The sequence below is a fragment of the Schistocerca serialis genome, chromosome 2 (assembly GCF_023864345.2).
Source record: "Schistocerca serialis cubense isolate TAMUIC-IGC-003099 chromosome 2, iqSchSeri2.2, whole genome shotgun sequence".
Taxonomy (NCBI): domain Eukaryota; kingdom Metazoa; phylum Arthropoda; class Insecta; order Orthoptera; family Acrididae; genus Schistocerca; species Schistocerca serialis.
In genome coordinates this window covers 647,941,355-647,957,241 of record NC_064639.1, presented here as the reverse complement: position 1 = coordinate 647,957,241, position 15,887 = coordinate 647,941,355, and the positions used below count along the sequence as shown (strand labels likewise).

Genomic DNA, 15,887 nt, shown 5'->3' with positions numbered 1-15,887 from the left:
TCTAACACATCCAGCAACTGCTTGGTCTACGGTGGAGATAGCAGGTATTTAAAGTAATGTGGTTCAACGGTGGCATAGTCCAATGCGTTGCTCTGAGAAGTCCGCCTGCAATCTCTTTCCTTATCAAAGTTGTCTTATACTACTGAGCGACCTTCGGCGCTGGTGAACTTCGCTCCCGCTTGACTCACTGCGATTTGCGCCGCGGTACCGCTGTGATAAAGAGCCTTACGTTAGTTTGTCAGTAGTTCTCCAGGCAACAGACTGGAACAGCATTCACGAGCATGACGTCAACAGAGTGTGGGTACGCCACTGTGTGTGTGGCGGAGGGTGCTTTACGAGGCCGCGTAAGCTCCACAGCGACCGGCTGCAAGTACTACAGCTTCCAGGGCGTGCCGTACGCTCGGCCGCCAGTGGGACAGCTGCGGTTCAAGGTGAGTGACAGGAAGGCAATGCAGTGAGTTACGTACCACGTATTTGTATATGATGGAACTAATCTTGATGTACATGCAAATGTAGACGTAGCAAAAATATGAACACCACAGTGATGAAGGCGCCCACATCAGCGCCTGCACATTGTAAAACACTACAAAACAGTGAAGGTTCTGTCTATTGCACCAGATAATCAGATTCTTGAATGGTACGTGGAAGATCTGAATTTTGAGTGTGCCTTATTGAGAGCAGTTATTATTCCTTTCCTTTGTGAAATGCGTGACGTACGGCTGCTGTGGTTTCTAACTATCACTACGAGTCTCACTTAATACGACCATCACAGTAAAAAAAGTTTATCTATCATTTACATATTATTCCATGTCATTGAATGTGGCAATATTATCAGTAAACCTCTATCAAATCCAGGTATCCTTTCTATACATGTGGCATATTAGACGTCGTTAACCTAAATCTTTAGTGATAATAAAGGACATAATGACTGTAGAATGCCATACAGTTCATAAAATATATAATATCTGTTGGCAGTCTCTTAAAAAACTTTTAGTATAATTTTGTCGTAATGGACACTACCGGAGGAATATTTGGTGGGCTGAAAATAATCGTAATTCCGCCTTCAAAAGGAGTTTTAAATATTTGGTAAATAGATTTTTGTGACATACTTGGTGACCTGAAAATGTCTGCCAACGAAGTATTCTAGCATTTCCGTAATATTCTCTCTCCTGGCAAACTACGAGGCGGTTATTCGTGCTGCACCTTTTTGCACTCGTATGTCTTAACATCCTCCGAAAAAACCAGACTGGGTTGTATTTCAGTTCTGGTTCTTTTGTGAAGTAATTCGTAGTTCACTTATCAACTAACCGGAGCATGCCATTTACTATGTGTACAAAAGAGGTTGTGTGGCCAGTCCGTCCCATGTCAGTAGTTTTGCTTCCATGCCTTTGTATAAAAAGTCTGATTCCAGTGGTGGCTCAGAAGACACACTCACACAAAGAAAGGACACAATACGAACGAATTACCTGAATGGGACGGAAATCGGTTGTTGTTATGTACAGTTACACACAAATTATTACAATTTCAGGAAAATTGGATGACTTATTCAAGAGAATGGAAGTCACAAATTGAACCGGTCATTAACGCTTTAGTCCACTTCTGGCCCTTAAGTAAATAGTTATTCAGCTTGGCAGTGACAGAGTTGTTGGATGTCCTCCTAAGGGATATTATGCCAAATTGTGTCCAACACGAGCATGCACTCCTCAATATCCCAAGCTGGTTAGAGGTCGCTATCCGTAACGCTCATACGTTATCAATTTGAAAGAGATCTGGTGACTTTACTGGTCAAGTTGAGGATTGGCAAGCACGAAGACAAGGAGTAGAAACTCTCACCATGTTCAGGAGGGCATTATATTGCGCAAATACAAGCCCATGATGAATTGTTACGAAGGGCAACAAAATGGGGCGTAGAATACCTTAGACGGCCCACAGTGCTCTAAGGGTGCCAAGGATGACAACTTGCTATGAAAAGAAATGGGCACCTCAGACCATCAGTCCTCGTTGTCAGACCATACCGCGGGCGATAGTCAGGTTGGTATTCACTGCTGTTCGGGCATTCTCTGGACACGTCTTCGGCCTGGAATCTCGTTTACTGGAGTAGGATTGTCTTCAGTGACGCGTCCCGCTTCCAATTGAGCCCCAATGACCAGCGAAGACAAGTTTGGAGACGTCCCAGACAGTTCTAGTTGGACAGAGTTTGACACGATATGCCTCAGGAGCACATCGAACAACTTTGTCAATCAATGCCAAGCGGAATAATTGCTTACTTAAAGGCCAGAGCTAGATCAATACGTTACTGACTTGCTCTATGCCTGCTACAGACTTCTCTCGTAGTCTTTCACGTTGCCTGTTAAGCGTGACGCCGCTGCGTCTTGGGATACCTGAACGGCATTTCCCGTGCGTGAATGCCGGACAATGAAAGACGCCTTAACGGCGTATATACTTGAGGTGAAGAAGTCATGGTGATAGCGATATGCACACATACAAATGTAGGCAGTATCACGTAAACAAGGTATAAAAAGACAATGCCTTGACGGAGATGTCATTTGCAAGCAGAAGATCTATGTGAAAATTATCAGAATTTCAGCGGGGAATGGTAGCTGGTGAAAGAGGCATGGGACATTCCTTTTGCAAAATTACTACAGTACTAAATATTTCGAGATCCACAGCGTCAACAGTGACACAAGAATACCATTTACAGGCATTAATTCTCCTCACGAAAAACGCAGTGGCCGACGGCCTTTACTTAACCGAGAGGAGGTACGTTTGCATGGAATTGTCAGTGCTAACAGACAAGCAACACTGTATTAAATGGTTGGTTGGTTTGTTTAGGGAAGGAGACCAGACAGCGTGGTCATCGGTCTCATCGGATTAGGGAAGGATTGGGAAGGAAGTCGGCCGTGCCCTTTCAGAGGAACCATCCCGGCATTTGCCTGGAGTGATTTAGGGAAATCACGGAAAACCTAAATCAGGATGGCCGGACGCGGGATTGAACCGTCGTCCTCCCGAATGCGAGTCCAGTGTCTAACCACTGCGCCACCCCGCTCGGTACTGTATTAAATAATTACAGTTATTCTGAACGCCTCTGCAGTTCACTGCATTTAAAATTTCTTTCGTGACCTAAAATGATGCTCATTCCTCTCCATAGTACGAGTAGTTACGTGTTACTCGTGCAGGGTCCTTCTTGCATTGTCTGGTACACTGTGAGTTTCTTCTACCCCAAGAAAGCGACGACTTGCATCCAACTGCGTCTAGTGCTTTCAGTATTTGCCGTTAGCGCCTCATCCATGTCTTGACTCCTAGTCACACGACATTTACATTTTAATCAGAGACGTCTACACTTCCCTCGTTGAGAGCCCTTCCCGCCACAAAGTAATAATGCTGACGCGATCGAACCGCGGTATGGACCGTCTAGGCGTGGTTGAACTACAAACGACCCGAGCCCTGTGCATCCTGGTGGAATGACTGGAACTGATCGGCTGTCGGACCCCATCCGTCTAATAGACGCTGCTCATGCATGCTTGTTTCATCTTTGGGAGGGTTTTGTGACATCTCTGAACAGTCAAAGGGACTGTGTCTGTGATACAATATCCCCAGTCAACATCTATCTTCAGGAGTTGTGGGAACCGGGGTGATACAAAACATCTATTGATGTGTGTATTAATAACTATGTAACCTTTTACTGTTAACTTCTCAACGTTTCTTTAAGAAACCTGTACTGTACGTAACTGAAATTAATATGTCAGAATACATGGGATTTTTGAGACAGTCATAATTTAGATTACAGTAGGCCCCTGCGTTGGGGATGGTTTCATCTCTAACACATCCCCCAAACTCTGCATAATGTCACCGTGACGTCAGGATTTGTGTAGCAGCCACTTTCGAAGTCATTATTCTATATGCTCAAGCATTTAGTGAGTATGTAAAAAGAGCAGTGGAAGTTGAATTTAAATGTGTGTGATTAACAGCGGTGTGCCCTATCATCACACTTTTATTTACTGTACTGCGTACACATGAGTATGGAAGGTTTTGCAATATACTTGACTAAAAACAGCAGTGAAACTTTAGATATAATGCAGAAAAACTCCATTCTGTGTTTTCTTCACAGCCGCCGCAGCCTCCTGAGCCATGGACCGGCACCAGGGACGCTACCAAGGAGGGCAACGTGGCACCGCAGCTGAACTCTTTCACAGGGCAGTACGTGGGCGACGAGGACTGCCTCTTCCTTAACGTCTACACAACAAAGGTAACTTTTGTAGGCGTCTAAATGCTTTTAAAACAATGGAATTCGGATAGAGTTCCATGGTAAAAGCAAATGAAGTCGTTGCATTGTCGACGAACAAAACCAAAGAACAAGCTAAGTATGGTTACACGAGACGCACTGAATGATTTCTAAAACAGGATATTACCTACCGACTTAGAAAAATGCATAGAACTTTTAATTGTTAGGAAATGCAGGAAGATTAAAATGTGATCAGCGCTTAGTACATAGATGATTCTCAATATAAGTAAATCTTGTGTGATTCGTGTAAGTTGACTAAATTGCTTTATGCCACTAGATAAGCGACCGATCGTACAGATACAAAAACGATGAATATAGAAGGAATATAGAAGGATTACAGTCAATCGTATTTCACTAGGTAAACGGAAGTATAAGTGACTGGACAGCAGTGAAATTCATAAAATCTTAAACACGGCTGTAATTCAGGAACTATACGACACAGAGGGGAATTCGTGGCGAGCCGCATCGAACCAGTCAGAAGACTCGACATAAAAGTTTTCTGGGTTTGGTACCGCGTCATAATGTAAAAACTACTGCTGCTATTTACATTATGCCGTGGTACCAAACACAAAACTTTTATGTCGACTGGCCGCGGAAGCCTACGCAGTTATATCAGTCAGAAGACTGATCACAAAAAAAATCGACACTCAAATCGGAGGGGTTCAAAAAATCAGCCACTTGTTTGAAAATTGGGGACTCGAACCCGGATTTTTCCGTTTTCGCGAACGGTCTCCTTAACCGCCTTCACCACAGGCACAGCCCCTGACCTAGTCAAATTTCCAAGTTATTCAAACACTACTGACATAGTGCCCCTGCTCATTACCCGTATCACTCGCAGCGATTCGCTGATTTCTGTAAGAGTTCGCTGGTGTTGTGCATCTTCACTGAAGGTATCACTAGGCATGCTAGCCCTATACATGTGTATGCAGTGTCTGTTTTCTGGGAACATGTCCGAAGGAACAGTCATAATTTAGATTACTGCATTGAAAATAGTTTTATCTCTAATGCATCCCTCAAACTCTACATAATGTCTCTCTGCATCTCAGAGTAGCACTTGCAACCTATACTCAGTTCCACAAGAACGTGTACGCTGCTATCTGCATGAAATAAAAGACACTATTATGAATATAAATTTAAATGAAAATACATGTTATTACTAATTGCGCATTTACCTAATAGTTAATCCAGTCGCCGCAATTATCGATTATAACTTGGCAACTTAGCCCTCTGTCCGTTAAATCATATACGTTTCCAACATCGCTCGACCCACTCCACAATGAATGTCTTTGACATTGTAAAAATTTTAGCACCTGCTGCATATGGAACTTCGGTCCCTTTGGGTGATTTACAAGGAACAGTGCGTGGTGACGCTTCAGATATTTTGCACTCGTTTTAAACTGCAAACGACAAAACGAAAACGTTCATCCCTCCCACTGTTTATCTATACACTGTGCCACTGATCACAGATTCGAGACCGCTACCAGAGAAGTAGCTCCGGACATTACATTTAAAATTAAGGCATACATTTTCTTGCGAAACTCACAGTGCGTCCTCAATAATTGGTTGGAAGGATTCCAGTCTCTGTAATCCTCTGGAGTTTTTACCCTCTACAGCTCCCTCTAGTCCACAGAGGTTATTCTGAAATGTATTAACAAATGTTCTTATATCCTGTCCCTTCTTCTTCTCAGTGTTTTCCGTATAATCCTTTAATCACTGTCAAGTTCGAAAGAACAGACATCGCATATTAATGCTGGTAGAGTTATCTCCTCCATGTGCGAACAACATCGCTTTGCTTCACTCCGAGACGCCTGGACACATCCGTTGTTGAGAGCCCTTCTTGGAACAAAGTGACAATGCGGACGCAGTAGAACCGCGGTACTGACCGTCTAGGCATGGTTGAACTACAGACAACACGAGCCGTGTACCTCCTTCCTGGTGGAATGACTGGAACTGATCGGCGGTCGGACCCCCTCCGTCTAATAGGCGCTGCTCTTGTATGGTTTTTTTTACACCTTTAGGCGGGTTTAGTAGCATCTCTGAACAGTCAAAGGGACCGTGTATGTGATACAGTATCCGCAGTCAACATCTATCTTCAGGAATTGTGGGAACCCGGATGATGAGAAACTCTTTTATGTGTGTAGTTCTCATTGACTCACCAAAGTAGCTGCTGCCTCATTCACAAAGTATTTAGTAAATTCCAGGATCACTACGACGAAGTATGTTCTTATGTCCTTTACTGAGCACAGGATTTGTTTAATTTTCTTGGCTGATCGGAAAATGTATTGAACACAGCGTCTGATAACAATTTTTTTTATTGGGGAGGGGGGGGGGGGGGCATAGGTTTGAAGAAAGGAAAGAATTCTATGGGCTGATCATCTTCTGGTGATTGAGTCGCTCTTCGTATCTGTTTCTTAGTTTCTTAATATCTTGACCGCTACAGCTTTTCATCCGGAATAAGTTTTTTAAATATCTGATGTTGAAGTCTGTAGGTGTTCCTTGTCACAGTCTAAGGGTATTAGCGTATTTAAAACAGTAATCTTAAGCAGCTTTTCGTAGGTGACTGTCTATAGTTTTTAGATAACTGGAGAAAATATATTTGTGCCATCAAGTGTAAAACTGGCTGTTTATTCTCTACCGGTTTCGATTATTACAGTCATCTTTACTGGAGAAAACAGTACAAAAATGCATCAAAAATTCATTTTCGCCATGCATGAACCAACTAAATGTAGAAAATATGTAATTTTCATAATAATCAACATAAATATACTGTGCTTTGTCACATTTACGGTAGTGCACACTTGATGATAACTGCTCACTTAAATTATTAAAAGTGGGGTTATCACCAAGTGTGCTTACCTGTAATTGCGCCAATGCACCAAGCGTTTTATGGTCTATTTTAAACAGATTGTTGTGACAATTGTATATGCTCTAGATTTGGATGGCTCATATGTGACGAAAATTTATGTTTGATTCACCAATGTACACTGTCTTTCTCCGGGAAGATAACTGTAATAATCAAAACCAGTAGAGAATAAACGTACAATTGTACAGTTGATGGCACTAAAATGCTTTTTTGACCTTTCTAATGGGCTGGATGACAAAAGTTTTGTGCACTGAAGTGAGGGTCAGTATATTTTTGGTTTCCGGTAAACAGTTGCCCTAGCCGCCCGTCCGATGTTCGTTGAAGTAGAACATCTAAAACGGTAAATTTCCTTCTCTCTCCATCACAGCGATGAACTTGATATTAGGGTACATACTATTCATGTGATCAAAGAACAGGTGTAGAGCTTGGAGCTATGTGGCAAGATCATGAGTGTGTTGTCAAAAATGCGAAAAAAGCAAGATGAATCAAGATGGAGTCTGGCCGGCCGGAGTAGCCGAGCGGCTCTAGGCGCTACAATCTGAAACCGCGCGACCGCTACGGTCGCAGGTTCGAATCCTGCCTCGGGCATGAACGTGTGTGATGTCCTTAGGTTAGTTAGGTTTAAGTAGTTCTAAGTTGTAGGGGACTGATGACCACAGAAGTTAAGTCCCATAGTGCTCAGAGCCATTCGAACCAAGATGGAGTCTGCTAAATGCTCCGTAAAGATATTAGTAGCTGCTGGGGACAATGGAAAATGCATGGCTATTTATTCAGTCATATTATAAGATTCATCACTTTACAGAATGTAGGTGGTTTCAAATTAGGGCGAAATACTTTGATAATCACTGGAGGCCAGTGGTTTGCTAATAATTTTTTTAACGAACGATTAATTATGTTCGAAATGGTCGTCAATTTATATGCTCAACACAGGTACCCTTAGCTTCCAGAAAATGTGGAAGGCGAGCGTATGCCGGTGATGGTGTGGATCCACGGAGGCAGCTTCACTTCCGGCTCCGGCAACGGAGACCGTTTTGGGCCGGACCACCTGCTGCCGCACGGCGTGGTGGTCGTCACCTTCAACTACCGCCTGGGCGTCCTGGGCTTCCTCAGCACGCAGGACTCTGTGCTGCCCGGCAACCTCGGCCTCAAGGACCAGGTGGCGGCGCTGCGCTGGGTGCGCCGCAACATCGCCGCGTTCGCCGGCGATCCCGACAACGTCACCATCTTTGGCGAAAGCGCCGGCGGTGCCTGTTGCCATTTGCACCTCTTCTCTCCAATGACAAGAGGTGGGGTGCATTCGATATTACTTGGCCCCTAGCTGCGCAAGCAGCGTGGTAGGAGAGATGACAACGATATTTGTGGGGGCACCTTATGCGACGGGGCAGCGCTGTGGTATAGGTGTAGTTCTACAGCTTAAGCCTTCAGACAGACGCCTGTCTTGTGGAACTAAGCTATAGCAGGCGACTCTGCAAACGATCATATTAACACGTTAAGATAGAATTACCAATAGTTCTACAAGTCAACCGTTTATTAAAACCATAATCGGTTACAGGATTATCCTGAAATTGCAACAGAAGGAGCAATTTACACTGAAGAGCTAAAGAATCTGGTACAACTGCCTAATATCGTTTAGGAGCCCCGCAAGGCCGCAGAAGTGCCGCAACACGACGTGGACTAGACCAATGTCTGAACTATTGCTGGAGGGAATTGACACCATGAATCCTGCAGGGCTTTCCGTAAATCCGTAAGTGTAGATCCCTGTTGAACAGCACGTCGCAAGGCATCCCAAATATGCTCATTAATGTTCATGTCTGGTGGGCTTGGTGGTCAGCGGAACTGTTTAATCTCAGAAGAGTGTTCCTGGAGACACTCTGTAGCAATTCTGGACGTGTGGGGTGTTCCGTTGCCCTGCTGAAATTTCCCATGTCCGTCGGAATGCACAAGTGGACACGAATGGATGCAGGTGATCAGACAGGACTTCCACAGTACGTGTCACCTGTCAGAGTCGTATCTAGACGTATCAGGGGACTCATATCACTCCAACTGCACACGCCTCACATCATTACAGAGCCTCCACCAGCTTGAACAGTCCCCTGCTGACATACAGGGTCCATGGGTTCGTGAGGTTACCTCCATACCCGTACTGGTCCATCCACTTGATACTATTTGAAATGAGATTCGTCCGACCAGGCAACATATTTCCAGTTATCCACAGTCGAACATCGGTGTTGACGGCCCAAGGCGAGGCGTAAAGCTTTGTTTCGCGCAGTCATCAAGGGTACACGAGTGGGCCTTGGTCTCCAAAAGCCCATATCGATGATGTTTCGTTGAATGGTTCACACGATAACAGTTGCTGATGGCCCAGCATTGAAATCTGTAGCACCTTGCGGAAGTGTTGCACTTCTGTCACGTTGAACGATTCTTTTCAGTCGTAATTTGGTACCGTTCTTGCAGGCTCTTTTTCCGGCCGCGGCGATGTCGGAGATTTGATTTTTTTGCCGCGTTCCTGATATTCACGGTACACTCGTGAAATGGTCGTGAGGAAAAATCCCAACTTCATCGCTACCTCGGAGATGCTGTGTCCCATCACTCGTGCGCCGATATAACATCACTTTCCAACTCACTTAAATCTTCATAAGCTATCACTGTAGCAACAATAACCCACCTAACAAGTGCGCCAAACAGTTTTCGTATACAGGCGTTGCCCACCGCAGTGCCGTATTCTTTCTGTTTACGTATCTCTGTATTTGAAAACTCTTGCCTGTACCAGTTTCTTTGGCGCTTCAGTGTATTTTCACCTGGCTTTAAAACAGTAATTCCTTCCGTAGTTTCCATCTCAAAATTAGCTTCCACAGCAAAATCATAGACGGTTCTTCGCAATTCTACCTCCGTAACATGCTAATGCAGCTGCAATTTCGACAATTCGTGAAACAAGTCTATCATTAAATAATAGCTTTAGGATATGTCAGGTCAGTACTTAATGAAACGCTTATGCTCGGTATAAAAAAATCTGATTCTATCAATAGCATTATTAGAGACCTGTTCTCATTTCACCAGCTATCGATGGCCCTTACATAAGTACATATTTTTTCTGATCGTATGTGTAGTTACTTCTATATCGCAATGGGTAAGCAAGTTCGACATGTTACGTATATGTAAAAGTATTCTCCGCTTTGCATGCTGTCATTTCACAAAACCTCATTTCGATGTAGCAAACAGTTTATGAGATGTAACGGATGGTATTAATATTTCAAACGGTCGTTTGCACTCGCGCTTGAAAGTGAGTGCACTACATACAATCCATTTAATTGAGAATACAACACATATAGATCTCATCTCAGTTTTGAAGAAAAATTCAATATGTTATATACAAACGGTGGTTCCTGAAGAGGGACAGAAGCCTTTCCAGTAGTTGCAGGGTAACAGTCTGGATGATTGATTATCTGGCCTTGTAACAACACAAACACCCATGCCCGAGGGAGGACACGAAGCTCCGGCGGGCCTCGCAATACGTGACTCCGCGCGCCGTGTGAATTCTGACTCTTTGTGCGAGTGCTGAGTTTGTCCTAATTTTAAGGAGTGATGTGGCGGAGAGAGGTTTTAGACTGGTATATTATCACTGACAGTTCCTAGTAATCAGTTGACTGCAGAGAGGTGACAATCAGCTTTTCTACATCCAGCGGTCGAAACTCGGAATAACAATTCTAATTTTGCAGCACTGACAAGTTTCATCCACTCTTCGGGGGCAGATTAGAGGCTGTTGGCCAATGTTAACATTACTTCGTAAGTTTAGCAATGTATGAAAATAAATCGGGTTAAGCAGTAAATGTTTACCACTGCATCGCAGCCATATCTCTTGCTCGCCCGAGAGCACGTGGATTTTAGTCGCAGCTGTGAGTAGCAAATACGCGTAACCCCCGAAACATCTCTGGGGAAGACTGAAGGAACTTTTGAATATGGTTCACGTTCTGATAAAAACTACAGTGTCGTTGAGAGACTACTAACACTCACGGGTGTAGGGATGAGTTTAAAAAGGAAAGAGTGGGTAGAGTTACGTATATACTAACGGGAAAAGAATCGGAACACCAAAATGTAATTAAATTACAGCAATTAAATTAAGGGTGCCTGGTGTCAGTTTGAAGAATTCAGTTCCATGCCTGTTGCTCTTGATCGGTCAGTATAAGGATAGTAACGTTATTAGTGATCGAGCGGGCCAAGGCTACATGTTGACAGTTTGTGGAGCGTGTTGGATTACAATCGCGGTATGTTAGCGAGCGTTATCCTGTCGGTAAACACCCTTTGGATTGCAGTTTATGAATGGCTGCACACAGTTCGAATCACCAGAGAGTTCTCCTGCTGTCATGCCAAACCGCACTCAGACCATAATTCCAGGTGTAGGTCCATCGTATCTAGCATACAGGCAGGTTGGTAGCAGACCCTCAACTGGTCTCCTTCTTTCGACCACACAGCCGTCACTGGCACCGAGGCAAAACCAAATTTCATCAGAAAACGCAACAGACTTACACCCTGCCCTCGACTGAGCTGTTGCTTGACGCAACTGAAGTCGAAAATAGCATTTGTTTGGCGTCAGTGGAATGCACTCTCGGAACTAGCCTTAAGTAACCGACTTGTAACAGTTCGCTGTGTCACCGTGGTGACAACTGCTGTTGCAGATGCAGTACGATGCGCCAGAATCATACGCCAAATAAGGTGGTCTTCCCTCTCGGTAATGCCTCAGGGTCATCTGGAGCCCGGTCTTCTTGGGACCGTACATTCTCGTGACCACTGCTGGCAGCGATCATGTGCAGTGGCTACATTCCTGCCAAGTCAATCTGCAGTATCCCGGTAGAAATATCTACTTTCTCGCAGTCCTATTACACGACCTCGTTAAAAATCAGTGAGGTGTTGATAATGGCTCTTTGTCACCTCAAAGGTATTCTTGACTAACATCAACCCGCCATGTCCAGTCACAAAGGTAACTAACACTCGCGACCGTTACAGCGCGTATTTAAGGCAAAAGTGATTCGTATAATCACAGTGGTGCTACGAGCGACACTGTTTATGCGACTGGCGCGAAATTTGATGGTTCAAATGGCTCTGAGCACTATGCGACTTAACTTCTGAGGTCATCAGTCGCCTAGAACTTAGAACTAATTAAACCTAACTAACCTAAGGACATCACACACATCCATGCCCGAGGCAGGATTCGAACCTGCGACCGCAGCGGTCACGCGGTTCCAGACTGAAGCGCCTTTAACCGCACGGCCACACCGGCCGGCTCGAAATTTGAATATACATCATCTTTCAAAGTGTAGAAACACGCCTTCGAACTTTCGTTTATGCCGTACAGCTCCTTCTTGGTGCTGTAGTTTTTTTCCGTGCGTGTAGTTCTGGAACGCTTGGAGAAATTTCAACGAAACTGGCTTCACTTGCGATATGCGGCTTTGGAAAAATTTTGTCAGTGTGAACGACACTATAAATCATAGAGAACGTGGTAACTCTTCAAAATGTAAAATTAAGCTGAAAAAGAAACGATAATAGCGTCAAATTCGTAAAGTTAGGATTCAATTGGCCGACTAGTGATACTGCAAACTGAAGTACACAATATTAATGTTCCATGACATTATGTTTTACGTTTTGTTCTGAACCGTCTGTTAGCTCAGGATATCGTGCAACAGTGGTAATGGGTTTGAGTAGTAATTAGAATGTCTCCAGTTTCGGGTTCTTACGCCGCCAGCGCTTGCATTTTGAATAAAAATCATCCGAAATGGCAGCCAGAGATTTACATCATAAGAAGTCAACCTCACTCCACCAACGGTCTTGTCAAAGAAAGTGAAGGACCAGACAGATGTTCATTGCACTCTCTTGCACTTGCCGGCCGGTGTGGCCGTGCGGTTCTAGGCGCTGCAGTCTGGAACCGCGTGACCGCTACGGTCGCAGGTTTGAGTCCTGCTTCAGGCATGGATGTGTGTGATGTCCTTAGGTTAGTTAGGTTTAAGTAGTTCTAAGTTCTAGGGGACTGACGACCTAAGATGTTAAGTCCCATTGTGCTCAGAGCCATTTTCTATTGCACTTGGGGTGGAAAACTGCCCATAAAGGCGGAAGAATCAGCAGTGGTCAATGGCATGAAGATGCAGAAGTCAATAGAAACCACGGCATTAAAGACACATTATGCGTATCCATAGGACATGTGGCCTGTAATTGAAAAAGATTCGTGATGATCTCTCCATTGGCAAAATATTCTCGATTAGCCCTCATTCGGATTTCTCGGAGAGGGGACTGCCAAGGGGGAAGTGACTGTGAGAAAATACTGAGTAGCCAACGAAATGATAACGATTTGGGGCTTGGAAAGTCAGGAGTTTGGACGTGGTAGAGAACCTATAGAATGTGAAAAGTAAAATGTGGAGGCTCAGTTTAGATATATTGGGAGGTCCGTGAAATTTTGCAATAAATTTCAGCTACTAATAGCGAATACTCTGTTCAAGAATCGTAAGAGGAGTGGGTATACTTGGAAAAGGCCTGGAGTTACGAGAATCTTTCACTTAGATCACAACATTTTCAGGCAGAAATTCCGAAATCAGATACTGGATTGTAAGGAGTACCCGGGAGCAGACGTAGTCTCAGATCGCAATTTAGTGGTGACAAAGAGTAGGCTGAAGTTTAAGAGACTAATCAGGAAGGATCAATACGCAAAGAGATGGGATACGGAAGCACTAAGGAATGACGAGATACGCTTCACTTTCTCTTACATTATACATGCTGCGTTAAAGAATAGATCATTAGGCAGTTCAATTGAAGAGGAATGGGCACCTCTAAATGGACAACCACACAAGTTTGAAAGAAAAAGATGGGTACAAAGAAAGTAACTTCGAAGAAGCCAAGGGTAACAGAAGGAATACTTCAGTTGATTGATGACAGAAGAAAGTACAAAAATGTAGAAGAAAATTCAGGAATAAAAATGAAAGTCACTCAGGACTGATAAAATTAGGAAGTGCAGAGAAGCTAAGATGAAATGACTGCATAGAAAATGTTAAGAAATCATACAAGAAATGATCTTCGGAAGAACTGAGTCAGCACATAGGAAAGTCAAGACAAGATTCGTTGAAATTTTAAAAAAGCAAGGGTGTTAACATTAAGAATGCAATAGGAATTCCGCTGAAAATGCAGAGGAAAGAGCGAATAGATCCAAAGATTAAATTGGAGGCCTCTGACAGGGAAAATTTGTCTGGTGTGGTAGAAGAAGAAACAGGTGTCGATATAGAAGAGATAGGGGATCCAGAAACAGAATTTAAAAGAATTTTGGAAGTCTTAAGATCAGATAAGACAGAAGGGATACATAACATTAAACAAGAATTTCTAAAGTTATTGGGGTGAAATGGCGAGAAACCGATTATTCACGTTGGTGTGTGGAATGTATGAGTCGGAGGATATACCATATGACTTTCGAAAAAATATCATCCACGCAATTCCGAAGACTGCAAGAGATGACAAGTGCGAGAATCATCGGACAATCAGCTTAACAGCTCATGCATCTAAGTTGCTCACAAGACTATTACACAGAGGAATTTAAAAGAAAATTAAGGATGTGTTAGACGAGCACCAGTTTGGCTTTAGGAAAAGCAAATGCCCAGAGAGGCAGTTCAAATGGTTCAAATGGCTCTGAGCACTATGGGACTTAACATCTATGGTCATCAGTCCCCTAGAACTTAGAACTACTTAAACCTAACTAACCTAAGGACAGCACACAACACCCAGTCATCACGAGGCAGAGAAAATCCCTGACCCCGCCGGGAGGCAGTTCTGATGTTGAGATCGATAATGGAGTCAAAACTGAAGAAAAATCAAAATTCATTCATACGATTTGTCGACATGGCCAATGCGTTGGATATTGTCAAATGGTGCAAGATGTGGAGATTCTGTGGATAATAGGGGTAACTATATGGAGAGACGGGTAATATACAACACGTGCAAGGACCAAGAGGGAATAATAAGAGTGGGAGACTAAGAGCCAAGTGCATGAATTTAAAAGGGTGTAATATAGAGACGTATTCTTTCGCCCCTACTGTTCAATCTATACATCAAAGAAGCAATGACGGAAATAAAAGAAAGGCTCAAGAGTTGAACTAAACATTGTAACTGAGATTACGAAGTAGTTGAAGTCAAGGAATTCTGCTACGTAGGCAAAAAAGGTTAACCAATGGCAGATGGAACAAGGAAGACATCAAAAGCAGGCCAGCAATGGCGAGAAATGCATTCCTGGCCAAGACAGGTGTACCTGCATGAAACGTAGGCCTTAATTAGAGGAAGAAGTTAGTGAGAATGTTCTCAGAATGGACTGTGGGGAAACTCGAACAGAAGGGAATCAATGCGTTTGAGGTGTGGTCCTACAGACCAGTGTTGGAAATTAGCTGGACTGAGAAAAGAAATATGTGGAAAACACTGAAAAGAAGAAGGGTCAGGATGACATGACATCTGCTAAGACATCAGGAAATGACTTTCATGGTACTAGAGGGAGCTGTAGATGGCGAAAATTGTAGAGGAAGACAGAGGTCGGAATATATCCAGAGGACGTAGGTTGCAAGTGCTACTCTGAGATGAAGAAGTTGGCACAGGAGAGGAATTCGTGGCGGGCCGCATCAAAACAGTCTGAAGACTGATGACTCAAAGAAAGAAGGAAGGTCATAAGACAAGACTCAACACACAGTGGGAGCCTCTAGTTGTACAAAAACTGTTACATACAAA

General features: G+C 43.7%; 1 protein-coding gene across 1 annotated transcript in view; it reads left to right on the top strand.

The window, feature by feature from the left end:
* The first annotated feature begins 222 nt into the window (after nucleotides 1-222).
* Nucleotides 223-15,887, top strand: part of LOC126457724 (esterase FE4-like) — a 58,911-nt gene continuing 43,246 nt past the window's right edge. The window contains exons 1-3 of the mRNA XM_050094260.1: nucleotides 223-431; nucleotides 4,109-4,246; nucleotides 8,086-8,431. Of these exons, the coding sequence (XP_049950217.1) occupies nucleotides 282-431; nucleotides 4,109-4,246; nucleotides 8,086-8,431 (634 nt within the window). The 5' untranslated portion in view covers nucleotides 223-281. The remainder of the gene's footprint in view (nucleotides 432-4,108; nucleotides 4,247-8,085; nucleotides 8,432-15,887) is intronic.